This window comes from Melozone crissalis, unplaced genomic scaffold (assembly GCF_028551555.1).
Source record: "Melozone crissalis strain CALT ecotype California unplaced genomic scaffold, PUWL_Pcris_2 ptg000485l_1, whole genome shotgun sequence".
Taxonomy (NCBI): Eukaryota; Metazoa; Chordata; class Aves; order Passeriformes; family Passerellidae; genus Melozone; species Melozone crissalis.
The window spans coordinates 124,403-151,775 of record NW_026536196.1 but is presented as its reverse complement, the minus strand read 5'-3'; the positions used below and the strand labels follow the sequence as shown (position 1 = coordinate 151,775).

Below are 27,373 nucleotides of genomic sequence, written 5' to 3'. Positions count from 1 at the left end.
GCGGGAATTCTCAAAATTCCACGGGATTCCCAAAATTCCACAGAACTCCTAAAATCCCACAGGATTCTCAAAATTCCATGGAACTCCTAAAATCCCACAGAATTCTGAAAATCCCACAGAACTCCCAAAAATCCCACGGGAATTCCGAAAATCCTGCAGGAATTCCCAAAAATCCTATGAGAATTCCCAAAAATCTTATGGGAATTCCCAAATCCCACAGGAAATTCCCCAAATCCTGCAGAATTCCGAAAATCCCGCGGGAATTCCCAAAATCCCATGGATCTCCTAAAACCCCACAGAATTCTGAAAATCCTGCAGGAATTCCCAAAAACCCTGCGGGAATTCTCAAATCCCACAGGAAATTCCTCAAATCCTGCTGGAATTCCCAAAATCCCACAGAATTCCCAAAATCCCGTGGATCTCCTAAAATCGCGCGGAATTCCCCAAATCCCGTGGAATTCCGGGAATTGGGGAAAAGCGTCCGGGGGCGGCGGGGACGACGTCACACCAGGAACGAGGAGGTTTGCTTGAACTCGCTCTGTGGGGACACACATGGGGACATCAATGGGGACACAGGGACAGGCATGGGGACATTGATGGGGACATCAACGGGGACATCGATGGGGACATTGATGGGGACAGCCATGGGGACATGGGGACATCAATGGGGACATGGGGACAGCCATGGGGACATGGAGACAGCCATGGAGACATCAATGGGGACATCAATGGGGACATCAATGGGGACATGGGGATAGGCATGGGGACAGGGATGGGGACATCAATGGGGACATCAATGGGGACATGGGGATAGGCATGGGGACACGGGGAGATCAATGGGGACAGGGATGGAGACATGGGGACATTGACAGGGACACAGGGACATTGATGGGGACATCGATGGGGACACGGAGACAGGAATGGGGACATGGGGACAGGGATGAGGACATTGATGGGGACATGGGGACAGGGATGGGAACAGCCATGGGAACACAGGGACATTGATGGGGACAGGGATGGGGACACAGGGACAGCCATGGGGACATGGATGGGGACACAGGGACATTGATGAGGACTTTGATGGGGACATGGGGACAGCCATGGGGACACAGGGACAGCCATGGAGACATTGATGGGGACATTGATGGGGACAGGGGGACAGACATGGGGACAGCATGGGGACACATGGACATTGATGGGGACATTGATGGGGACATTGATGGGGACAGCCATGGGGACACGGGGACAGCCATGGAGACATCGATGGGGACAGTGACAAGGACATTAATAGGGACACGGTGACACCAATGGGGACATGGGAAGGTCAATGGGGACATTATTGGGGACATGGGGACATCCATGGGGACATCACAGGTGACACCATCCCCCCACCACCACCCCCCCAGGACACTCCTGCCAAGGGACACTGGGGACACCAGGGTGTCCCCCTGCCACTGGGGTGTCCCCGCCAGGGCGGTGGCATGTCCTCGTGTCCCCACATTGTCCCCACATTGTCCCCATGTCCTCACCTCGCTGCGCCGCGAGGGCTGGCTGTAAATCACCTTCTTCCCTCCGGCACTGCGGGAAAATCGGGAATTTGGGATGTGCCACCCCCCCGTGTCCCCTCTGTCCCCACAGGGACCGGGGTGACACCAGGGGGACACCGATCTGGCACTGGGGGGGGGGGGTGGGGTCACCCAGGAGGAGGAGGTGGCTCCAGTGTCACTCACTCTGTTTTTTCTGGAAAAAAGGGAAAAAATGGGGGTCAGGGAGGGGAGGGGACACAGGGGGGACATTACTGGGACATGGGGATGGACATGGGGACACGGGGACATCCCCAGGGACACAGGGACATTCCCAGTCCACACCAGTCCCTCCCAGACCATTCCCAGTCCCTCCCATTCCCTTCCAGTCCCTCCCAGTCCATTCCCAATCCATCCCAGTCCCTCCCAGCCCCATCCCAGTCTCATCCCAGTCCCTCCCAGCCCATTCCCAGTCCATCCCAGCCCATTCCCAGTCCATCCCAGTCTCATCCCAGTCCATTCCCATTCCCTCCCAGTCCATCCCAGTCCCTCCCAGCCCCATCCCAGTCCCTCCCAGCCCATTCCCAGTCCATCCCAGTCCCGTCCCAGTCCATTCCCAGTCCCCCCCAGTCTCTCACTGCTGAAGTAGCCGCGCCTGTGGGCGAACCAGACGCCGAAGGCGGCGAGCCCCAGGAACAGGAGCAGCAGCACCACGGCGGCCACGATGCCGCCCACGTTCACCTCGCCTGCGGGACGCACACAGGGGAGCGGGGGATCCCAGGGATCCCATGGGATCAGGGGGATCCCACGGGATTGGGGGGATTGGGGGGACCCCATGGGATCACAGGGATTCAAGGGGATTGGGGAGATCCCACAGGATTGGGGGGATGAGGGAGATAGGGGGGATCCAACGGGATTGCAGGGATCCAATGGCATCAGGGGGATCCCATGGGACTGGGGGATCCCACAGGATTGGGGAGAACGGGGGGATCCCATGGGATCACAGGGATCCAGTGGGATTGGGGGCATCAGGAGGGATTGGGGAGATCCCACAGGATTGAGGGGATCCAATGGGATCAGGGGGATCCCATGGGACTGGGGGATCCCACAGGGTTGGGGGGATCCAATGGGACTGGGGGGATTCAATGGGATCAGGAGGGATCCAATGGCATCAGGGGCATCTAACAGGATTGGGGGGACCCCATGGGATCAGGGGGATCAGGAGGGATCAGGGAGATCCAACAGGATTGGGGAGATCCTGTGGGACTGGGGGATCGAGGAGACTGGGGGGATCCCACAGGATTGGGGGATTGGAGGATCCCACAAAATCGGGGGGATTGGGGAGATTGGGGGGATCCAATGGGGTCAGGGGGATCCAACAGGATCAGGGAGATCCCATGGGATCAGGAGGGATCCCACAGGACTGGGGAGACCGCACAGGATCAGGGGGATCCAATGGAATTGAGGGGATCCAACAGGATCAGGCAGGATTGGGGAGATCCCATAGGATTGGGAGGATCCAACAGGATTGGGGGGATCAGGAGAGATCGGAGGATCCCACAGGATTGGCAAGGATCCCACGGGATCGGCAGGGATCCCACTGGACTGAGGAGATTGGGATCAGAATGGGGATTGGGGATCAGGAATAGGATTGGAATGGAGATCAGGATTGGGGTCAGGATCAGGATGGGGATAAGGATTGGGATTGGGATGGGGAATGGGATTGGGAATGAGGATTGGGATCAGGATTGGGATTGGGACTGGGATGGGGATTGGGATCGGGATGGGGATGAAGATTAGGACTGGGAAGGGGATGAGGATTGGGATGGGGAATGGGGATGGGATCAGGATTAGGATTGGGATGGGGATCGGGATGAGGATTAGGATTGGCATTGGGATGGGGATAAGGATGAGGATTGAGATGGGATTGGGATTGGGATCAGGATTGGGATTGGAAATGGGGATTGGGATCAGGATGGGGATCAGGACCAGGATCAGGATTGGGATCAGGATGGGGAATGGGATTGGGATCAGGATTAGGATGGGGACTGGGATCAGGATTGGGATTAGGATTGGGATGGGGAATGGGATCGGGATGGGGAATGGGATCGGGATTGGCATTGGGATCGCGATGGGGATAAGGATTGGGATGGGGAATGGGATCGGGAATAGGACTGGGATCAGGATTGGGATGAGGATTGGGATCGCTCCTTACTGGCCTCCATGCGGAAGACGTCGGATTTCTGGGGGCTGCCCACGTTGTTGGAGGCCTCGCAGTGATAATCACCCGTGTCCCAGCCCCCCACGGGCTCAAACACCTGCAACGGGGCAGGGAAATGGGACATGGGGGAAACAGGGAAAAATGGGGAAAAATAGAGGAGAAAATGGGGGAAAAATGGAGAAAAATTGGGAAAAAATGGGGGAGAAATGGGGAAAATAGAGGAGAAATGGGGGGAATGGGAAAAAGGGAAAAATGGGGGGGAACAGGGGACAAATGGGGAAAAAATAGAGGAGAAAATAAGGGGAAAATGAAGGGGGAATGGGGGGGAAAGCAGAGAAATGGGGGGCAGGAAAAGGGAGAAAATTAGAGGATAACGGGAAAAGAGAGAAAGAGGAAAATGGGGAAAAGGGACAGGAAAATGTGGAAGGAAGAGGGAAAGGGCAGAAGGAGAGGAAAACAGGGAAAAGGACACGAAAGGGGGAAAAGAGAGGAAAAGGGGGAAAGGGAGAAGAAAACAGGGAAAAGGTGAGGGGGAGAGGGAGGAAGGGCAGGAAAAGGAGAGGAAAAGAGGGAAAAGGGGGAAAGGGAGAGGAAAAGAGGGAAAAGGGCAGGAAAAGGGGAGAGGGAGAGGAAAAGGGGCAGGAAATCAGGGAGGGAAAACAGGTAAAAGGACAGGAAAATGTGGAAGGGAAAGGGAAAAGGGCAGGAAAAGGTGAAAGAGGAGAACAGGGAAAAGGGGCAGGAAAAGGGGGAAAGAGAGGAACAGGGAAAAGGGAGAGGAAAATGAGGAAAGGGAGAGGAAAAGGGGAGGAAATCAGGGAAAAGGGCAGGAAAACAGGGAAAGGGAGAAGGAGAAGGGGAGGAAATCAGGGAAAAGGAGAAGGAAAAGAGGGGAAAAAGGGCAGGAGAAGGTGAGAGGGCTGGGGCAGGAGGCCGGGCACTGACCAGCTCCCCCGTGCGCGGGTCCAGGCTGTAGGAGGAGTTGCGGAAGGCGGGGCTGGATTTGGGGTCCTGGGGCAGCTCGGTGCCGTCCTTGTACCAGCGGAAGGTGGGAGGGGGCGAGCCCTGAGCCTCGGAGCAGCGCAGGACAGCGCGGGCACCCACCGTGGCAGAGCTGGGCACGTGCGCCAGCGGCTTCCCCGGGGGCACTGCGGGCACAGGGACAGGGACAGTGACACAGGGACAGTGACAGTGACACAGGGACAGTGACAGTGACACACTGCCCAGAGTGACCACAGGGACACACAGCCCAGGCACCCACCGTGGCAGAGCTGGGCACGTGCGCCAGCGGCTTCCCCGGGGGCACTGCGGGGACAGGGACAGGGACAGTGACACAGGGACAGTGATGGCACTGCCCAGAGTGACACAGGGACAGCACGGCCTGGGCACCCACCGTGGCTGAGCTGGGCACGTGTGCCAAGGGCTTCCCTGGGGGCACTGCGCGGACATGGGGACAGTGACACAGGGACAGGGACAGTGACACACTACCCAGAGTGACCATGGGGACAGGGACAGTGACAGCATTGCCTGGAGCCACCATGACACAGGACACTGACAGTGACCAGCACTGCCCGGAGTCACCCTGGGGACAGGGACAGTGACGGGGACAAGGCCAGGGACCAGGGATGGGTGACAATGACATGGCCAGGGACAAGGCCAAGGACAGGGCGAGGGCCAATGCCAGGGATGGGGCCAAGGACAAGGGACAACACCAGGGATGGGGACAAGGGAGAAAACCAAGGTTGGGGACAGGGGACAAGGCTGGGGCTGGGGACAGGGTGGCCTCACCCTGCACGATGAGGTTGACCTCGGACTTGGCGATGTGGCTGCCATCCCCCACCACCTCGCAGATGTACTTGCCGCTGTCCTTCCGTGTCACCGAGCCGAAGCGGATGGACGTGGGCGAGAACTGGACACGGTCCCGGTACGGCTCTGGGGACACCAGGGGACATGGTGGGACATGGCAGGGACACCCCAGGGACACCCTGATGGCCCCACAGGCTTGAGGGCTCCCCAGTATCTCTGCAGAGACCCCCTCAATGTCCCCCATGGGCTTTGGGACCTCACAGATGTCCCCACAGGGCTCCTCCAATGTCCCTGGTGTCCCTGATAATCCCAATGTCCCCCAATGTTCCCACTGTCCCCGCTGTCCCCAGCATCCCCAGTGTACCCAAGGTCCCTGTGTCCCCCAATGTCCCTGCTGTCCCCAATGTCCCCAGTGCTCCCACTGTCCCCAATGTCACCCACTGTCCCCAGTGTCCCCCATGTCCCTGCTGTCTCCAGTGTCTCCCATATCCCCAGTATCGCCAGTGTTCCAGTGCCCCACAATGTCCCCGGTGTCCCCAACACCCCCCGATGTGCCCAATGTCCCCCATGTCCCCTGCTGTCCCCACTGTCCCCAAATGTCCCCAAATGTCCCCAAATGCCCCCTGGTACCTGTGAGCTCCCCCCCGTAGTAGATCAGTGTCAGGGATGAGTCCCTCTGGAATTTCCACTCGATGCGGGCGCTGCCCGAGCTGGAGCGGAACGCGGCGCAGCGCAGCTCCACGGCTGGGAACGGGTCAGAACCGGGACAGAACCGGGAATGGGAACGGGTCAGAACCAGGTCCGAACCGGGTCAGAACCGGGAATGGGAACAGGAATGGGAACCGGGTCAGAACCGGGAATGGGAACAGGTCAGAACCGGGCAGAACCGGGAATGGGAACAGGAATGGGAACCGGGTCAGAACCAGGAATGGGAACAGGTCAGAACTGGGTTAGAACCGGGCCAGAACCGGGAAGAGGGGCAGAACCGGGAATGGGAACGGGTCAGAACTGGGTTAGAACCAGGAATGGGAATGGGGGCAGAACTGGGACCAGAACCGGGAACAGGGGCAGAACTAGAACAGAACCAGGACAGAACTGGGAACGAGAACGGGAATGGGTCAGAACCGGGAATGGGAACGGGGGCAGAACAGGGACCAGAGCTGGGAACAGGGCCAGAACCAGGACCAGGAATGGGGTCAGAACAGAACCAGAACCAGGGTCAGAACAGAACCGGGACCAGGAATGGGGTCAGAACCAGGACCAGAACCAGGCAGAACCAGGACCAGGACCGGGGTGAGAACCAGGACCAGAAATGGGACCGGGGTCACAACAGGGACCAGAATCAGGAAGGGGGGCAGAACCAGGACCAGAACCGGGGACAGAACAGGGACCAGAACTGGGACTGGAGTCAGAACAGAACTGGGACCAGGACCGAGGTCAGAACAGAACCAGGAACGAGACCGGGCTCAGAACCAGAACCGGGGCAGAACCAGGGTCAGACAGAACCAGGACCAGAACCGGGGGCAGAACCAGGACCAGAACAGGGAATGGGGTCAGAACTGGGACCAGAACCGGGCAGAACCAGCACCAGACAGAATCGGAATCAGAACTGGGGTCAGACAGAGCCGGGATCGGGATCAGAACCGGGACCAGAGTCAGAACAGGGACCAGAACCAAGAACGGGAGCAGAACCAGGACTGGGACCAGGAATGGGGGCAGAACCAGGACCAGAACACAGAACGGGGGCAGAGCTGGGACCAGAACTGGGGTCAGAACAGAACCAGGACCAGAACCAGGCAGAACCAGGATCAGACAGAACCAGGGTGAGAACCAGGAATAGGACCAGGGTCAGACAGAACTGGGGGCAGAACAGAACCAGGATCAGAACCAGGACTGGGACCAGGATCAGGGTCAGAACAGAACCAGGACCAGGGGCAGAACCAGGACCAGAACCAGAACTGGGACTGGGGTCAGAACTGGGACTGGAGAGAACCAGGGTCAGACAGAACCAGAACCAGGACCGGGGTCAAAACCAGCATCAGAACCCAGGTCAGAACTGGGGTCAGACAGAACTGGAACCAGGCACAACCGGGGTCAGACAGAACCAGGACTGGGACCAGACCCAGGGCTGGAGAGAACCAGGGTCAGACAGAACAAGGGCCAGAACAGGACCGGGACTGGGACAAGGCAGAACCGGGGTTAGACAGAACTGGGCTCAGCCAGAACCAGGATCGGTTCTGGGACCACCCAAACCAGGACCACCCAAAACCAACCCCTCCAAACCTCCCCAGGTGCAGCCCCAGGCTGGTGACACCGTGGGGACACCGGTGACACTGTGGGGACACTCACGTTTGTGCTCTGGCACTTCCTGGTCCTCCGAGGTCACCTGGGCTGTGGCCAGCGTGGCTGTGGGGACACCGGAGGGGAGGGGACGTCACCGGGAGCCCCAACAGGGCCACAGGGAGGTCACCGGGAGCCAGGGCGGGGCCACCGGGGCCGGGAGGTCACCGGGAGCCCCGGGCACGGCCACCAGGAGGTCACTGGGCACGGCCACCAGCGGGAGCTGGAAAATCCCGTCCGGCCACTCCTGCCCTGCCCAGCTCCTGCTCTGCTCTGTCCCAGTTTCTGTTCCATTTCTGCCCAGTTTCTGCTCAGTTCTTCCCCATTTTCTGCTCAGTTCTTCCCCAATTTCTGCTCAGTCCTTTCCCAGTTTCTCCCCAGCTCTTTCCCAGTTTTTACTCCATTTCTGCCCAGTTTTCACCCAGTTTCTACCAAGTCCTTTCCCACTTTCTCCCCAGTTTCTGCCCAGTCTCTTCCCAGTTCCTGCTCAGCTCCTGCCCAATTCTTACCCAGTTTCTACTCAATTTTTGCCCAGTTCCTGCCCATTTTCTACCCAGTTTCTGTTCAGTTTCTGCCCAGGTCTTTCCCAGTTCCTGCCCAGTTTCTTCCCATTTCCTGCCCAGTTATTTCCCAGTTTCTGTCCAGTTTCTCTCCAGTTCTTCCTCAGTTTCTGCCCATTTCTGCCCAGTTTTTGCTATTTCTGCCCAGTTTCTGCCCAGTTCTTATCCAGTCTCTGCCCATTTCCTGCCCAGTTTCTGCTCAGTCTCTGCTCAGTTCTTTCCCAGTTTCTCCCCCGTTCTTTCCCAATTTCTGCCCATTTCTTGCCATTTCTGCCCAGTTTCCATCTCTGCCCAGTTCCTGCCCAGTTTCTGCCCAGTTTCTGCTCAGTCTCTGCCCAGTTTCTACCCAGTTCTTTCCCAGTTTCTGCCCAATTTCTTCCCAGTTTTTACCCAGCTTCTGCTCACTCTCTGCTCAGTTCTTTCCCAGTTTCTCCCCAGTTCTTTCCCAGTTTCTCCCCAGTTCTTTCCCAGTTTCTGCCCAGATCCTGCCCAGTTTTTACCCAGTTTCTAATCAATTTCTGCCCAGTTCCTGCCCATTTTCTGCACAGTTTCTACTCAATTTCTGCCCAGTTTCTTCCCAGTTTTTACCCAGTCCCTGCTCAGCCTCTGCCCATTTCCTGCCCAGTTTCTCCCCAGTTTCTACCAGGTTTCTGCCCATTTCCTGCCCACTTTCGCAGGAAACTGGCCGGGAATGTCGCAATCCCGAGCTCGGCAGGGACACGCCCGTCCTGCGTCCCCCTCCCGTGTCCCCTCCCGTGTCCCCTTTGTGTCCCCTCCGGAGCTGGGACATTCCCGGAGCCGGGTTTGGCTCGGGTGACTCATTCCAGGCGGGATTGGCACCGGGATTGTCCCGGGATCGGCACCGGGATCGGCACCGGGATCGGCACCGCCCGCGCCACCTTTGCACCCCCGGGGCCGCTGCCAAGCGAAACCCGGGCGGGAAAATCGGGATCGAGGGGGAAAATCGGGATTTTTTGGGAAAAATGGGGATTTAGGAGGGAAAAATCGGGATTCGGGGGGAAGAAAATCGGGATTTGGGGGGGAAAAACGGGACTTTTTGGGGGGAAAATCGGGATTTGGGGGGGGGGGGGAAATCGGGATTTGGGGGGAAGAAAATCGGGATTTTTTGTGGGGAAAAATGGGGATTTAGGGGGGGAAATCGGGATTTGGGAGGGGAAAATAAGGGTTTGGGGGGAAAATTGGGATTTGGGAGGAAATCAGGATTTGGGGGGCAACAAATCAGAATCGGGATGGGATTTTGGGGAATAAACAAAGGATGGGAACATCCCGTGGGAGTCTGGGACCAACCCAGATCGGGGCCTGGCAGGACCGGGTTTAAATCTGCCGGGATTGGGAAAATCCCGACCTGGTTTGGGTCCAAACCAGGCAGGATCAGGAAAATCCCAACCTGAACCAGGACCACATTTAGGACTGGGTTTATCCCAATCCAATCTGTGTCTAAATAAACTGGGATTGGGTAAATCCCGACCCGTTTTGGGTCTAAATAAACGGGGATTGGGTTAGTCCCGACTCGTTTTGGGTCTAAATAAACCGGGATTTGGTTTGGCCCGAATCGTTTTGGGTCCAAATAAACCAGGACTGGGTTAATCCCGACCTGGTTTAGTTCAAATAATTTGGGATCGGGTTAATCCCGACTCATTTTGGGTCCAAATAAACCAGGATCAGGTTAATCCCGACCTGTTTTGGGTCTAAATAAACCAGAATTGGGTCAGTCCCGACTCATTTTGGGTCCAAATAAACCGGAATTGGGTCAGTCCCGACTCAGGCCGAGTCCAGCCCAGGCGGGATCGGGTTAATCCCGGGATTGTCGCACACAATGGAGGGGACAGGAAGGGACAGGAAGGGCCCCCCCCCGCCCCAGCCCCGCTCCGGACGCGCCGCCGGGACCCCCCCGAACCCCCGGGACCTCTCCGGTACCGGGAGCGGCTCCGGTGCCCCCAAACCCTCACCGGGACCGTGACCCCTGCGGTGACCCCGGCCCGGTCCTGACCCCCCCGGGCTGACCCCAGACCCCTCCCCCGGTACCGGCCTTGCCCCGCCCGCCCCCCACGTGCTCCCGTTAGCGACCCCCCGCCCCTTTACCGAGCCTTCTCCGGTACCCACCGACCCCTCTTTGTACCGGAGCCCCCCGGTTCTCCTCCCCCGTTAACGACCCCGCGTTTCCTGAGCCCCCTCCCCAATTCCGGTTCCCCTCCCCGGTTCCCGAGCTCCCTCGTCAATTTTACCCCTCTCCGGTCTCCCCTCTCCCCTTTCCCAATTCCCGCCCCCCTCCCGCTTCTCCAAACCCCCTCCCCCACCATTTCCCGAGCCCCCTCCCCAATTCCCGCCCCTCCCCCGCTTTCCCCTCCCCCCCTCCTCAATTCCCGCCCCTCCTCTCAGTTTCCCGGAGCCCCCTCCCCAGTATGAACCCCCTCCCCGGTTCCCCTTCCCCAATTCCCGGCCCCCCCCGGTTACCCCGGTCTCTCCCGGTTCCCGGAGCCCCTTCCCCAGTTTGAACCCTCTCCCCGGTTCCCCCTCCCCAATTCCCACCCCTCGCCCCAGTCGAGCCCCTTCCCCAATTTTACCCCCTCTCCCCGGTTCCCCTTCCCCCTCCCCGATTCCCGCCCCCCCCCTCCGGTACCCCCGGGTTCCTGGAGCCCCCCCGCACTCACCGAGCGCCCCGAGCAGCAGCAGCAGCCGCAGCCCCGCCCCGGGCGGTCCCCAGCGGTGTCCCCGCTGTCCCCCATGGTGTTCCCGGTGCCCCCGGGGCCGCTCCCGGTGCCGTCCCCGCTCCGCTCCCGCCATGGCGCCGCCGCCGCCCCGCTCCAGGTGCGCCCGCCCCGCCAAGCCCCGCCCCCGACACACCCAGGCCCCGCCCATCCCGCCAGGTGCCTCGTTGACCACGCCCTCTCCGCGCTCTCATTGGTTGTACCGCGTGTCGGGTCAAAGCGGCGCGCGCTGATTGGTCCGCGGGGTGCCGCCCGCGTGGGTTGATTGGTTAAAGGGGAGGGCGGGGAGCGGCGGCCAATGGGAGAGCGCGCTGGAACTTCTGGCCAATGGGAGAGCGCGGGGGCGGGGCTTGGTGTTGTCATGGCGACCGGGCGGCTTCGGCCGCTGGGGGGCGCTGAGGGGCCGGGAGGGGCTCCCAGGCCGGACCAGTTGGGACCAGTTGGGACCAGTTGGGACCAGTTGGGACCAGTGACACCCCAATGGCCCTGCCCAGTGACCTCCACTGACCCCCCCAAAGCTCCCAGTTTGGACCAGTTTGACCAGTGACCTCCAGTGACCACCCAGGGCTCCCAGTTTGGACCAGTTGGGACCAGTGACCCGCCCCAGTGACCCCCAGTGACCCTCCAGAAACCACACAGGGCTCCCAGTTTGGACCAGTAGGGATGAGTGACCCCCCAGGGACCCCCCCACCAGTGACTGCCCAAAGCTCCCAGTCCGGACCAGTTTGGACCAGTTTGACCAGTGACCGACCCCCCAGTGACCCCCCCAGTGACTGCCCAGAGCTCCCAGTTTGGACCAATGGCCCCCAGTGACCTCACCAGTACAAACCAGTGACCATCAATGACCCTCAGTGACCCCCTCCAGTAACCACTCAGTGCTCCCAGTTTGGACCACCCAGTTTGGACCATTCCCAGTTTAGACCAGTGACCCCCCCCAGTACAAACCAGTGACTCCCCAGTGCCCCCCAGTGACCTCCCAGTGACTTTCAGGATGCCCAGTTCAGACCAGTTGGGACCAGTTCAGACCAGTGACCTCCAGTGACCCCTGCAGTGACCACCCAGTGCTCCCAGTTTGGACCAGTTTGGACCCTTTGAGATTTTCAGGGGGATTTTGGGGAGAATCTGGGAGAATTTCGGGGCCTCTTTGGGGAGTTTCAGGGCAGTTTTGGGGGTCCCTTCGGGGTTTTAGGGGATTTAAGGGATTCTTGGAAATTCCTTTTGGGATTTTCAGGGCCATTTTGGGTTCCTTGAAGGAATTCAGGGGGATTTTGGGGTCCCTTGAGTAGTTTTAGGGGATTTTGAGGTCCCTTTTGGGGTCCCTTTGAAGGTTTTGGGGTCCCTTTTGGGGTCCCTTTGAAGGTTTTGGGATCCCTTTTGGGGTTTTAGGAGATTTTGGGGTCCCTTTTGGGGTTTTAGGGTCCCTTTGAGGTTTTAGGGGATTTTTGGGAAATCCCTTTGGGGTTTTCAGGGGATTTTGGGGTCCCTGAGGGAATTAAGGAGGAATTTTGGGTCCCTTTGGGAGTTTTAGGGAATTTTGGGGTCCCTTTAGGAGTTTCAGGACAGTTTTAGGATCCCTTTGGGGATTTTGGGGTCTATTTGAGGGCTTCAAGGAATTTTGGGGTCCCTTTATGGATTTTTAGGGAATTTTGGGATCCCTGTGGGGGTTTTTAGGGGATTTTGTGGGTTTTAGGTGATTTTGGGGTCGGTTTTGGGGTCCCTTTAGGTTGGGGATGGGCTCTGGGAAGAACCTTGAAGGACTCCACAAAAAAACAAATCCCGTTTTTATTTCTTTTTTTTTTTCTTTGTTTTTTTTTTTTTTTTTTTTGTAATTTTTTTTTTTTTTAGCCTGGAATTTTTTTTTTCCTTTTTGGGTTTTTTTTTTTTGTTGTTTTTTTTGCAATTCCGACAGAATTTAAAAAAAAAAAAAAAATCCCAAAACCCCGCGGGGAGGGGGGGGGGGAGGGGCAAAAAGGGGAGGGGGGGGAGGGGCAAAAAGGGGGGTGGGGGAGGGGGCGTGAGGGTCCCAAACCCCCCCAAAAATCCCCTCCCCCCCCAAAACCCCCAAAACCCCCTCCGGGTGGGGGAGGGGCGACCCCAAATCCCATTTTGGAGGGGGGGAGGGGCCCCAAATTTTAAGGTGGGGGTGGGGGAGGGGTCCAAAATTGTGGGGGGTGGGGGAGGGGCCTGCCGGGCCCAGAGCGTGGAGGGGCGAAATTTTGGGGTGTGGGGGCGAAATTTGGGGTTTTTTGGGGTTTTTTTGGGGGTTTTTTGGGGATTCTGGGGGAGGGGTGACATGATTGGGGGGGGGAGGGGCAGAACCGAGCGCGGGGGGAAGGGCTGCAGGGGTGGGGAGGGGTTTTGGGGGGGTCCCGGGGGGTTTTTGGGGTGCGGGAATGGGGGGTAGGTGGAATTTTGGGGTGAGTTTTGGGGTTTTTGGGGTCAGTGGGTGTCGTTTTTGATGACGATCTCCAGCCCGTGCTGGCGCAGCTGCGCCCTCAGAAGCAGGTTCTTGTTCTTCAGCTCCTCCACCTGCATTTAGGGGGGTCAGACACCCCAAAATAACCCCAAAATATCGCCCTGTACCCCAAAATATCCCCCTGAATCGCGAAATATCCCCCAGTGTGCTCCAGTGCTCCCAGTAACCCCCAGTGCTCCCAGTAACCCCCAGTATCCCAAACCCGCTACAGCAGCAGGTTCTGGTTCTTCAGCTCCTCCACCTGCGTTTGGGGACCCCAAAACATCCCCAGTGACCCCAAAATATCACCCTGCACCCCAAAATATCACCCTGCACCCAAAATATCCCCCAGTGTACTCCCAGTGCTCCCAGTAACTCCCAGTGCTCCCCATATCCCAAACCAGCAGGTTCTTGTTCTTCAGCTCCTCCACCTGCATTTGGGGACCCCAAAACATCCCCCAGTGACCCCAAAATATCCCCCTGCACCCCAAAATATCACCCTGTACCCCAAAATATCCCCCAGTGCACTCCCAGTGCTCCCAGTAACTCCCAGTGCTCCCAGTAACTCCCAGTGCTCCCAATATCCCAAACCAACAGGTTCTTGTCCTTCCTCCACTAGATTTTGTGGTATCCCAAAGTGGTATGGGGGGGGGGGTTAGACACCCCAAAACATCCCCCAGAGACCCCAAAATATCCAACTGCACCCCAAAATATCCCCCAGTGTGCTCCCAGTCCCTCCCAGTCCTTCCCAGTCTGACCTGCTGGTGCAGCACCTCGCTGTCCATCTGCAGCTGCTCCATCCCTGATCCATCGATCCCAAATCCATCCCCATGACCCCAGCTCCACCCCAATGACCCCAGCCCTGATCCCATTGATCTCAATCCCATCCCAGTGACCCAATCCCATTCCCAGTCCATCCCAGCCCCATTCCCAGTTTCCCCCAGTCCCTCCCAGTCTGACCTGCTGGCGCAGCACCCCGCTGTCCATCTGCAGCTGCTCCAGCCCCAATCCCATTGATCTCAATGCCCATTCCCATGACTCCAGCTCCACCCCAATGACCCCAGCCCCATTACCATGACTCCAATCCCATTCCCAGTGTTCCCAGTTCATCCCAGTCCCTCCCAGTGCTCCCAGTCTGACCTGCTGGTGCAGCACCTCATTGTCCATCTGCAGCTGGTTCATCCCTGATCCCATCAATCCCAGCCCTATCCCATTGATCCCAATGACCCCAATCCCATCCCAGTGACCCCAAGCTCATTCCCAGTCTATCCCAGTTCATCCCAGTCCCTCCCAGTGCTCCCAGTCTGACCTGCTGGTGCAGCACCTCATTGTCCATCTGCAGCTGCTCCATCCCTGATCCCATCAATCCCAGCCCTATCCCATTGATCCCAATGACCCCAATCCCATCCCTGCGACCCCAATCACATTCCCAGTCCATCCCAGCCCCATTCCCAGTCCCTCCCAGTCTGACCTGCTGGTGCAGCACCTCGTTGCCCATCTGCAGCTGGTCCATCCCTGATCCCATCAATCCCAGCCCTATCCCATTGATCCCAATGACCCCAGTCCCACCCCAGCCCTATTATTCCCAATGTTCCCAGCCCCATTCCCAGTTCCCCCCAGTCCCTCCCAGTGCTCCCAGTCTGACCTGCTGGTGCAGCACCTTGTTGTCCATCTGCAGCTGCTCCAGCCCTGATCCCATCAATCCCAGCCCTATCCCATTGATCCCAATGACCCCAGTCCCACCCCAGCCCTATTCCCAATGTTCCCAGCCCCATTCCCAGTTCCCCCCAGTCCCTCCCAGTGCTCCCAGTCTGACCTGCTGGTGCAGCACCTTGTTGTCCATCTGCAGCTGCTCCAGCCCTGATCCCATTGATCCCAATCCCATCCCAGTAACCCCAGGCCTGGTCCCATTGATCTCAATCCCATTCCCAGTGTTCCCAGCCCCTTTCCCAGTTTCCCCCAGTCCCTCCCAGTCCATCCCAGTCTGACCTGCTGGCGCAGCACCTCGTTGTCCATCTGCAGCTGGTCCAGGCCCTGCAGCTCCTCGCTCAGCCGCAGGTTGCTCTGCCGCAGCTCCTGGATGTAGTCGCAGGCCTTGGACAGGATCCCGCCCTTGCTCTGTGGGGTTCGGGGTCACTGCTGGCGCCCCAATGACCCCAAAAAACCCCAAATCATCCCAAAAAACCCCAAATAATCCCAAACGACCCCCAAAGCATGGACCTGTCCGGATTTGGTGTTCTCCATGGAGCAGTCGGGGATGATCTTGGACAGCTGCACGATCCAGTTGTTGATCTTGTCCCGGCGCCGGCGCTCCACTGAAATGGGAATTCCCAGTGGGATTGGGATTGGGAATGGGGGAATTTGGGACGGGGATTAGGGATTGGGGAATGGGGATTGGGAATGGGGATTGGGAATGGGGAATGGGGATTGGGAATGGGGATTGGGGAATGGGGATTGGGGATTGGGAATGGGGATTGGGGAATGGGGATTGGGAATGGGGATTGGGGAATGGGGATTGGGGATTGGGGATTGAGAATGGGGATTGGGAATGGGGATTGGGAATGGGGAATGGGGATTGGGAATGGGGATTGGGGAATGGGGAATGGGGATTGGGAATGGGGATTGGGAATGGGGATTGGGAATGGGAACGGGGATTCCCAGTGGGATTGGGAACGGGGACGGGATTCCCAGTTGGAATGGGATTGGGGGAATTGGGAATGGGGATTGGGAATGGGGATTGGGAACGGGAATTCCCAATTGGGGATTGGGAATGGGGATTGGGAATGGGGATTGCCAGTGGGACTGGGATTGCCAGTGGGATGGGACAGGGAACGAGGGGATTGGAAATGGGGATTGGGAACAGGAATTCCCAATTGGGGAGTGGGATTGGGAATGGGATTGGGAACGGGGATTGGGAACTGGAAATGGGAACAGGGATTTCCAATGGGATTTGGAACGGGGATTGGGAACGGGGATTCCCAATGGGATTGGGATCGGGAATGGGGATTGGGAACCGGGAATGGGAACAGGATTCCCAATGGGACTGAGACTGGGAATGGGGAATGGGAATTGGGAACGGGGATTCCCAGTGGGAACGGGATTCCCAGTGGGATTGGGAACAGGAATGGGAAAGGAGATTCCTAATGGGAACAGGGTTCTCGGTGGGATTGGGATTGGGGACGGGAACGGAGATTCCCAATGGGATTGGGACTGGGAACGGGGATTGGGGATTCCCAATGGGAATGGGATTGGGAACAGGATTCCCAACGGGAATCAGATTGGGAATGGGGAATAGGAATGGGGATTCCCAATGGGATTGGGATTGGGATTGGGGAATGGGAACATGATTCCCAATTGGAATGGGAACGGGAATTACCACTGGGAATGGGATTAGGAACAGGGATTCCCAATGGGAATGGAGTTGAGAATGGGAATGGGGATTCCCAATGGGACTGGGAACAGGAATGGGAACACGGATTCCCAATGGGGATTGGGACTGGGACAGGGAACGGGAATTCCCAGTGGGATTGGAATTGGGAATGAGAATGGGAACAGGGATTCCCAATGGGAACGGGGATTGGGAACAGGGAATGGGGATGGGGGATTCCCAGTGGGAACGGGGCATTGGGAATTGGGGTGTCCCTTTGGGATCGGGTGCCCCTGTCCCGGTACCTTCGTTGTGCTGTGCCCGGCGCTTCTCGTCCCGCGTGGCTCGGGGAGCCTCCGACTTCCTGGGGAGGGGCACAGGTGGGCACAGGTGTGGCACAGGTGTGTCTGGGCATGTCCCAGGTGTATCCTGGGTGTGTTCAGGTGTCCCCATGCATGCCCAGGTGTGCTCCAACAGGTCCAGATGTGTTGTCCCAGGTGTGCCCCAGGTGTGTTTGGATGTGACCCAGGTGTGTCAAGGTGTCTCCATGTACGTTCCAGCTGTACCCCAGCACATCCAGGTGTGTTTGGGTATGTCCCAGTGTGTCCAGGTGTGCCCCAGGTGTGACATGGGTGTGTCTGAGCGTTGTCCCAGTATCACTTGGGTGTGCCCCAGGTGTGTTTGGGTGTGTCCCAGGTGTATCTGGGTGAGTCCTAGGTGTGCCCCACGTGAGCCCCAGGTGTGTCCCAGGTGTGTTTGGGTGTGCCCCAGGTGTATCTGGGTGAGTCCCAGGTGTGCCCCATGTGAGCCCCAGGTGTGTTTGGGTGTGCCCCAGGTGTATCTGAGCGTATCCCAGTGTGACCTGGGCGTGCCCCAGGTGTGCCCAGGTGTGTTTGGGTGTATCCCAGGTGTGTCTGGGTGAACCCCAGGTGTATTCAGGTGTATCTGGGTGGGCCCCAGGTGTGCCCAGGTACTCACGGGGAGTAGGGGTGTGCGCGGGGGGCGATGGAGCGCTGGGCCCCCCCTGGGAGCACCTCCTGTGGTGACATCATCACGAAAAACTGCCCTGGAGCCCAGAGCCACAGGTGAGAGACCAAAACCCCACAGGTGAGACCCAAAAATCCACAGGTGAGACCCCAAATCCATACACCCACATGAGTCCCAACCCAGGTGACCCCAAACCCACCCAGGTGAGAAAACCCTGTCCAGATGACCCCAAACCCATTCAGGTGAGTCCCAACCTAACCCAGATGCCCCAAACCCACCCAGGTGACCCCAAACCCAACCCAGACGTCCCCAAACCCATCCAGGTGACCCCAAAGTGGCACAGGTGAGCCCCAATTCACTTCAGGTGCCCCCAAACCCATCCAGGTGAGTTCCAACCCAATCCAGATGACCCTAAACCCAGCCAGGTGACCCCAAACCTAGTCCAGCCACCCCAAAGCATCCCAGGTGAGTCCCAACCGAGATGACCCCAAACATATCCAGGTGAGCCCCATTTCAGTCCAGGTGTCCCCAGACCCAATCCAGGTGAGCCCCATTTCAGTTTGGGTGGCCCCAAACCCACCCAGGTGCCCCCAAACCCAATCCAGACGTCCCAAACCCATCCAGGTGAATCCCAACCCAACCCAGACTCCCCCAAACCCAACCTAGATGTCCCAAACCCAACCCAGGTGAATCCCAACCCCATCCAGATCCCTCTAAACCAAATCCAGGTGACCCCAAACCCACCCAGGTGCCCCCCAAACCCACCCAGGTGAATCCCAACCCAATCCAGATGCCCCAAACCCGCCCAGATGAGCCCCAATTCATTTCAGGTGCCCCCAACCCGCCCAGGTGAGCCCCATTGTCCAGGCGACCCCAAAACCAACCCAGATACCTCCAAACCCACCCAGGTGTCCCCCAACCCACCCAGGTGAGCCCCTTTTCAGTCCAGGTGACTCCCAATCCATTTCAGGTGACCCCAAACCCACCCAGGTGTCCCCAGACCCACCCGGGTGAGCTCCATTTCAGTCCAGGTGCCCACAAACCCTGTCCAGGTGCCCCCAAACCCACCCAGGTGAGCCCCAATTCATTTCAGGTGCCCCCAAACCCACCCAGGTGAGCCCCAATTCATTTCAGTCCAGGTGCCCCCAAACCCGCAAAGGTGAGCCCCAATTCATTTCAGGTGCCCCCAAACCCACCCAGGTGAGCCCCAATTCATTTCAGGTGCCCCCAAACCCGCCCAGGTGAGCCCCAATTCATTTCAGGTGCCCCCAAACCCGCCCAGGTGAGCCCTTTCCAGCCGGGCTCCCACCTGTGGGCGTGGGCTGCCCCAGCAGCGCCTCGGAGCTCTGCGTGGTCACCACGGCGGTGGCGGCCGTGGCGGCGGTGGCGGCGGCGCCGTCGGCCACACCTGCCGCGGGGAAGTAGGTGTAGTGCGTCTCGCTGGGAGCCGCCTCCGAGTCCACCTGCTCCTCGCTCGTGAACGCACCCTGGATCACCGCCTGCCAGGGACAGGTGAGGGACAGGTGGGGGACAGGTGTGACATAGGTGAGGGACACAGGTGTGACACAGGTGAGGGACACAGGTGAGGGACAGGTGTGGGATGGGGGGACAGGGGGGACAAAGGGGACACAAGTGAGGGAGGTGAAACACAGGTGGGACAGGTATGGGACAGGTAGGACGGGGGGACAGGTGAGGGACAGGTGAGATGGGGGGACGCAGGCGGGACAGGTGTGGGACAGAGGAGGGACAGGTGGGGACACAGGTGGGACAGGTGAGATGGGGGACAGGTATGGGATAGGTAGGACAGGTAAGACAGGTGAGGGATAGGTGGGGGACACAGGTAAAGGACAGGTGGGACAGATGGGACAAGTGAGGCACAGGTGAGACAGGTGAGGGACAGGTGGGGGACACAGGTGAGGGACAAGTGAGGGACACAGGTGAGGAACACAGGTGAGGGACACAGGTGAGGTACACACGTCAGACAGGTGAGGGACACAGGTGAGGAACAGGTGAAAGATGGGGGGACAAGTAAGGGGGAGGTGAGGGACAGGTGAAGGACACAGGTGGGACAGGTGAGACAGATGAGGGACAGGTGAGGGATGGGGTGACAGGGGGGACAGGTGAGGGACACAGGTGGGATGGGTGTGGGATAAAGGGGACAGGTGGGACAGGTGAGGGACATAGGTGAGGGAGGTGGGACAGATGGGACAGGGGGGATAGGAGAGGGACAGGGGGACAGGTGTGAGACAGGTAAGTCCAGTGGGACACAGATGAAGGACACAGGTGGGACAGATGTGGGACAGGAGGGACAGGTGGGACAGAGGAGAGACAAGTGAGACAGGGGGGACACAAGTGAAGAACAGGTGAGACACAGGTGAGAGACAGGTGATAGACAGGTGGGACACAAATGGGACACGAGTGAGACACAGCTGAGGGACAAGACAGAGGTGCCACCCTGCCCCATGACACACCTGGGTCACCACCTGGGTGGGGCACAGGTGAGGCCCAGGGCATGGCAGGGGGTGTGGCAGGGGGCGTGGCCAGGTGACACACCTGTGTCATGGATTGGGCAGGGCACAGGTGACATGGAGGGGGGGGGTGTGGCAGTGGGTGTGGCACAACAACACACCTGGGCTGTGGACTGGGCGGGGCACAGGTGGGGTGGGGACAGTGGGTGTGGCAGGGGGGCGTGGCCAGGTGACGCACCTGTGTCATGGACTGCGTGGCCGGGTAGCCGCTGATGGCGCTGGTGCCCTCGGTCTGCGCGTCCAGCTGCCCGTCAGCCACCTGGATCACCCGGTACATCACCTGGGGACAGGTGGGACATACACAGGTGAGACACAGAGACCCCAAGTGTCACCACCTGGATCACCTGGATCATCACATGCCACAGGTGGAGCACCTCACACAGGTGTGACACAGAAACCTCCCCAGTGCCACCCCACAGTGTCCCCCAGGTGTCCCCAGGTGTACTCCAGGTGTACTCCAGGTGTATCCCAGGTGTACCAGGTGTACCCAGGTGCCCTCAGGTGTGCCTAGGTGAATCCCCAGGAGTATCCCAGGTGTACTCCAGGTGTATCCAGGTGTGGCCAGGTGTACTACAGGTGTGCTCAGGTATGCCCAGGTGTACTCCAGGTGTGCCCAGGTGCCCCCCTGTGTATCCCAGGTGTGCCCAGGTGCCCCCAGGTGTGCCCAGGTGTACCCAGGTGCCCCCAGGTGTACCTAGGTGAATCCCCAGGAGTATCCCAGGTGCCCTCAGGTGTATCCCAGGTGTACTCCAGGTGCCCCCAGGTGTACCCAGGTGTGCTCAGGTGTACAACAGGTGTACTCCAGGTGTGTCCAGGTGCCCATAAGCCCCTCCATGTGTATCCCAGGTGTTCCCAAGTGTATCCCAGGTGCCCCCAGGTATATCCGAGGTGTGCCCAGGTGTACCCAGGTGTACTCCAGGTGTGCCCAGGTGTGCCCAGGTGTACCCAGGTATATCCCAGGTGTGCCCAGGTGTACCCAGGTGTACTCCAGGTGTGCCCAGGTGTGCCCAGGTGTGCCCAGGTGTACTCTAGGTGTACTCCAGGTGTGCCAGTGCGTACCTGCGTGCCGCCGCCCTCGGTCCTGAACACATACTTGACGCCGGGGTCGGGGAAGGTGGCGGCCGATTGGATGCTGGCAATGGCCACGCTCGTGGGGTCCTCGCCCGTGGCCACCGAGCCTGGGGGGACACCAGAGCCGGGGGGGGACCCCAAATTGGGGAGGGGAACCTCAAACTGGGGGGCACCCAAACTGGGGAGGGGGACACGGTATTGGGGGGGCACCCCAAGTTAGGGAGGAGGCACCCTGAACTGAGGAGGTGAACCCAAATTGGGGAGGGGGCACCCAAAGTGGGGAGGGGCAGCCAAAGTGGGAGGAACCCCAAACTGGGGAGGGGAACCCTAAACTGGGGAAGGGGAACCCCAAATTGAGGAGGGGGTATCTCAAACTGTGGGGACACAGCATTGGGGGGGACCCCAAACTGGGGAGAGGGTACCCAGACTGGGAGGGGAGTACCCTAAACTGGGGAGGGGAACCCCAAACTGGGGAGAACTCCACATTGGGGAGGGGAACCCTAAACTGGGCAGGGGGTACCCTAAACTGGGGAGGGTACCCAAACTGGGGAGGGTACCCAAACTGGGGGGACACGGCATTGGGGAGCACCCCCAATTGGGGAGGGGGAACCCAAACTGGGCAGGGAACCCCAAACTGGGGAGGGGGTACCCTAAACTGGGGAGGGAGAACCCCAAATTGGGGAGGGGGCACCCCAAAGTAGGGAGTGGGGGGACACAGGATTGGGGGGGACACAAAACCTCCCCAAAATCTTCCCAAATTCCCCCAAAAAGACCCCAAAACCTCCCCCCAAAGACCCCAAAACCTCCCCAATTCATCCCCATAAAGACCCCAAAACCTCCCCAAATTCCCCCCTAAAAAGACCCCAAAACCTCCCCCCAAAGACCCCAAAACCCCCCAATCCTCCCCCAAAGAACCCAAAACCTCCCCAAATCCCCCCAAACCCCAATTTTGGGGTCCCCCCTCACCTTCCTGGATCTGCACCGTCCCCTCCTCGGTCTCGGCTGCTTTTTGCTGCCTGGAGGGGGGAAACAAAACAGTGGGGGGGGGGGGTCCTTGAGCCCCCCAAAACCCCCAACCCCAAATCTGGGACACCCCCAAATTCCCCACTCCTCGTGGGTCCCACCCATGGGGCAGTTTTGGGGGTCCTGGGGTTATTTTGGGGTCCCAGACCAGATCGGAGAAGACCTTGGGGCCGTTTTGGGGGGTCCCAGATGAGATTTTGGAGATCTGGGGCACTTTGGGGGGTCCCAGGTCAAAGTTTTGGGGTCCTGGGTCAGATTTGGGGGGTGCTGGGGGGAGTCCCATCATCCTGGAGGGTTCCCAGAGCAGATTTTGGGGGTCCCGGATGAGTTTTGGGGTTTCAGAGGAGATGTTGGGGTCCTAGAGCAGGTTTTGGGGTCTCAGGTGGGAGTTTGGGGTCCCAGGTGAGAGTTTGGGGACCCCAGGTAAGAGTTTGGGGGCCCAGGTGGGTTTTGGAGTCCCAGAGCAGGTTTTGGGGTCCCAGAGCAGGTTTTTGGGGTCTCATGGCAGGTTTTGGGGTCCCAGAGCAGGTTTTTGGGGTCTCATGGCAGATTTTGGGGTCCCACTCACCCCTTCATGGCTCAGCTCCCTCGGGCATCAGCGGGGCGGGAGCGGAGCAGCCTCACGGCCTTCAGAGCCCTGCGGGGACAGCGGGGTCAGGGACAGGGACACGGGGACAGCGGGGACACGGGGACAGCGGGGTCAGGGACAGGGACACGGGGACAGCGGGGACACGGGGACAGCGGGGTCAGGGACAGGGACACGGGGACAGCGGGGACATGGGGACAGCGGGGTCAGGGACAGGGACACGGGGACAGCGGGGACACGGGGACAGCGGGGTCAGGGACACGGGGACACAGGGACAGGGACATGGGGACAGCAGGGACATGGGGACATTGGGACAGCGGGGTCAGGGACAGGGACAAGGGGACAGCAGGGACATGGGGACAGCAGGGACAGGGACATGGGGACAGCAGGGACATGGGGACAGCAGGACATGGAGACAGTGGGGTCAGGGACAGGAACATGGGGACACGGGGACATGGAGACAGTGGGGTCAGGGACAGGGACATGGGGACACGGGGACACGGGGACAGCGGGGTCAGGGACAGGGACATGGGGACACGGGGACACGGGGACAGCGGGGTCAGGGACAGGGACATGGAGATATGGGGACAGCAGGGACAGTGGAATCAGGGACAGGGGGGCATGGGGGACACAGGGACAGCAGGGTCAGGTACATGGGGACACAGAGACGCAGGGACATGGGGACAGTGGGGTCAGGAACATGCGGACATGAGGACAGCGGGGTCAGGGAGATGGGGACACAGGGACATGGGGACAGTGGGGTGAGGGACACCAGGACACAGGGACAGTGGGGTCAGGGACAGTAGGACATGGGGACAGTGGGACACGAGGACAGCGGGGTCAGGGACATTGGGACACAAGGGACATTGGGACATGAGGACAGCAGGGTCAGGGACATCGGGAGACAGGGACACCAGGACACAGGGACAGCAGGACATAGGGACAACAGGGTCAGGGACACTGGGACACAGGGACAATGGGATATAGGGACACAGGGACACCAGGACACAGGGACATTGGGACACAAGGGACACTGGGGTCAGGGACAAAGGGACACTGGGACACAGGGACATCAGGATGCAGGGATACAGGGACACCAGGATATGGGGACACTGGGGTCAGGGACAGGACGGGGACGTGGGGATGGGGACAGGGACAGGATAGGGACAGGGGTGGGGACAGGACAGGGACACAAGGATGGGGACAGGGACATGGGGATGGGGACAGGGATGGGGACAGGGACACAGAGGGGTCCGGGACAGGGACACAGGGATGGGGACAGGAATGGGGATACAGGCTCAGGGACAGGGACATGGGGACAGGGACACAGAGGAGTCACGGACAGGGGGGTCAGGGACAGGACAGGGACATGGGATGGGGACAGGGATGGGGATACAGGGACAGGGACATGGGGACAGGGACACAGGGATGGGGACAGGGATAAGGAATGGGGACACAGAGACAGGACAGGGACAAGGGATGGGGACAGGGATGATGACAGGGACAGGGATGATGACAGGGACAAGGGACATGGGGTCACAGGGGGTCAGGATGGGGACAGGAACTGGAACAGGACCAGGATGGGACATTGGGATGGGACACCAGGATGGGACACTGGGACAGGACACTGGCCACCATGACCAGACATTGGCCATCACCATGGGACAGTGGTCACCACGATGGGACAGTGGCCACCACAGCAGGACAGTGACCACTGTGACCTGACACCATGGCACACCGGCCACCATGAGGGGACAGTGGTCACCATGAGGGGACAGTGGCCACCGTGACCAGACACCAGTGTGGGCCACCACAACTGACCAATGACCACCACCTGTGACCACAGCCACACCTCCAGGTGTCCCCTCACTGCCCCCTTCCATCCCAGGTGACAACATGTCCCCAAAGCCACAGAGCCTGTCCCCACAGCCACACAGCCTGTCCCCAAAGCCACCAGCTCGCCCAGGGTGGCACTTTGGGGTCACCTCCTCCTGGGTGTCCCCAGTGTCACCCCGAGCGGTGGCAGTGACACCACGGCCACCCCAGTGTCACACCGGGGGAGGAGGGGCTGTCCCTTGTCACCCCCCACCCGGGATGGGGAAATGGGGGGGACACCAGGAGGTGACAATTTGGGGGTCAGTGAGGAGAGGGGACAGATGGGGGACAGGGATGAGGGGGGTGACAGTGACACACCCAGAGGGACAAGGACCAGGGGGGACATTGAGTGGGGTGACAGTGACGGGGGGGGACACAAAGGGGGAGGTGACAAAACTGGAGGGGGGTGACAGTGACAGAGCTGGGGGGGCAGGAAGGGGGTGACAAAGTGGGGACACACAAAGGGGGTGACACGGGGGGAGGTGACAGTGACAGAGTGGGGACACACAAAGGGGGGTGACACGGAGGGGGGGTGACACGGGGGGTGGGGACAGACACGGATGGGGGGGTGACAAACAGAGGGGTGACAGCGACATAACGGGGACACACACACGGCGAGGGGGGGGGACAGAGGGGGAGAGGCGACACAAAAAGGGTGACAAAGTGGGGGGGGTCCACAACGACGGCGCCACTGCCACAGCGGGGGGTGGGGACGGGCCACACGAAACGGTGACAAAGTGGGGGGGTGGGGGGGGGGGGTGGCGACGCGCACGGCGGTGACACCGACACACGGGGGGGGGTGGTGACCGAGCGGGGGGAGGGGACAGCACCGGGGGGTGACAGTGACACCCGCCGCGCGCGCCTCAGAGGGGGTCACCCCCGCCGCCCCCCCCCCCCCGCCCCTCCCCGCGGGCCCGGCGGGCGCGGCCGCTCCCCCCCCGCCTCGGGGGCGGTGCCGGGGCCGCGGCGCCGCCGTTACCGGCGGGGTTCGCCCCCCGGGGCCGCCCGGGCCCCCCCCGGTACCTCTCGGCCTCGGGCCCTGCGCGCCTTCGGCCCCTTGTCTCGCCATGGGCCCCGCACATGCGCACGGCGCCGCCGCGCCGCCATCTTGGGCGCGGGCGGAAGTTCCCCCCTCACGCGGCCCCAGCCCGGCTTCGCGCCGCCATCTTGGGCCGGGGCGCCGCGCCGGCAGCGCCGCTCCGCCATCTTGGCGCCGGGCAGGGCCGCCCTCACGGCCGGGCGCCATCTTAGCGCGCGGCGCTGCGGGCGGCGCCATCTTAGACGGCGAAGGCGCGCGGCGCTTCCGCTGCCCCGCCGCCATCTTGGGTGAGGGCGGCGCCATGTTGGAAGAGGGCGGAGATGGGTGAGGGTCGTGATGGGGGTGTGGGGACAGAACCGGCGCTGCTGAGGGTGAGGGATCCCCGCCTCGCCCGCCGGTACCAGAGGGGTTTGAGAGATGAGCCCGGAAGGCCCGGGCTGCCCCGTTGGTGAGGCCGCTGCGGGCGCCGCCATGTTGAGGCAAAGATGGCGGCGGTGTAAACAAAGGCCGGGGTTTGTGGCCGGCCTGGTGTGGCCTCAGCGTCCCCTCGGTGTCCCCTTGTCCCCGTGGGCCTCTGTCCTCTTGTTCCTGTGTGTCTGTGTGTCCAGGTACCCACAGCCACGTGTTCTCCTGTCCCTCTGTCCCAGTGTTCCCATGGCTTCAATGTCCCCAAATGACCCCATGTCCCAGTGTCCCCATGTCTCCCTGTCCCAGTGTCCCCAAATGTCCCCAAATCTCTTTATCCCAATGTCCCCATTTCTTGCTGTCCCAATGTCCCCAAATGTCCCCAAATGTCCCCATGTCCCCTTATCCCAATGTCTCCATTTCTCCCTGTCCCAATGTCCCTAAATGTCCCCATGCCCTATGTCCCCAATGTTTCTAAATTTAAATAGAATTAAAAAAAAAATTAAAAAAAATAAAAATAAAACCATTTAAAATAAAATTTAAAATAAAATTTAAAATTCAAATTAAGTAAAATAAAATATTAAACTAAATTTTAAAATATAACATTAAATTTAAAGCAACAATAAAATAAAATCTATAAATAAAAACCAACAACCCACCAGCATCTCTGACGCCGGAAGTCCCACCTTGGTATCTTTATTATTCTCATTTAATTATCATTTAATTCTCACTTTATCATTATTTATTTGCACTCTGCTCTGGGGGGGCCCTGCCCACGCTCAGCGCTCGCCCCCCCCCAGGGCTGCCAGGGGGTGCCGGGGGGATTTGGGGGGGTCCCAAGGGGATTTGGGGGGGTCT

The 27,373-nt window shown here is 59.6% G+C and overlaps 2 protein-coding genes across 3 annotated transcripts; both read right to left on the bottom strand.

Moving 5' to 3' along the window:
* Positions 1-441: 441 nt before the first annotated feature.
* Positions 442-11,330, bottom strand: F11R (F11 receptor). The gene is made up of 10 exons (XM_054295070.1): positions 11,316-11,330; positions 11,123-11,186; positions 7,900-7,956; positions 6,181-6,294; positions 5,533-5,676; positions 4,690-4,892; positions 3,739-3,841; positions 2,162-2,269; positions 1,530-1,570; positions 442-538 (listed from the first exon to the last, which is right to left on the bottom strand). The coding sequence occupies exons 1-10, from the start codon at positions 11,328-11,330 to the stop codon at positions 503-505; spliced, it is 885 nt and encodes a 294-aa protein (XP_054151045.1). The 3' UTR covers positions 442-502.
* A 2,279-nt stretch (positions 11,331-13,609) lies between these two features.
* Positions 13,610-26,183, bottom strand: USF1 (upstream transcription factor 1). Of its 2 annotated transcripts, none has more exons than XM_054295062.1 (11): positions 26,095-26,183; positions 23,179-23,247; positions 22,554-22,603; positions 21,576-21,694; positions 20,695-20,796; positions 19,298-19,487; positions 17,980-18,067; positions 17,307-17,365; positions 15,855-15,949; positions 15,624-15,752; positions 13,610-13,708 (listed from the first exon to the last, which is right to left on the bottom strand). In XM_054295062.1, exons 2-11 carry the CDS (start codon positions 23,184-23,186, stop codon positions 13,619-13,621), a joined length of 930 nt encoding a protein of 309 aa, XP_054151037.1. In that variant the 5' UTR covers positions 23,187-23,247; positions 26,095-26,183; the 3' UTR covers positions 13,610-13,618. The 2 variants fall into 2 exon arrangements, with proteins under 2 accessions (XP_054151037.1, XP_054151036.1); XM_054295061.1 differs by lacking the exon at positions 13,610-13,708 and adding an exon at positions 13,925-14,065.
* Between the last annotated feature and the right edge of the window lie 1,190 nt (positions 26,184-27,373).

Excerpts from the sequence above, each read along its gene's own strand:
- USF1 (XM_054295061.1), bottom strand. Across the intron at positions 17,366-17,979 it reads CGCGCACACCCCTACTCCCC|GAAGTCGGAGGCTCCCCGAG; the intron begins GTGAGTACCTGG and ends GCCCCTCCCCAG. Across the intron at positions 14,066-15,623 it reads ACGAGGTGCTGCGCCAGCAG|GTGGAGGAGCTGAAGAACAA; the intron begins GTCAGACTGGGA and ends CCCCAAATGCAG.
- F11R (XM_054295070.1), bottom strand. Across the intron at positions 7,957-11,122 it reads GCTGCTGCTCGGGGCGCTCG|CCACGCTGGCCACAGCCCAG; the intron begins GTGAGTGCGGGG and ends GTGTCCCCACAG. Across the intron at positions 1,571-2,161 it reads CAGGCGCGGCTACTTCAGCA|GGAAGAAGGTGATTTACAGC; the intron begins GTGAGAGACTGG and ends GCAGTGCCGGAG.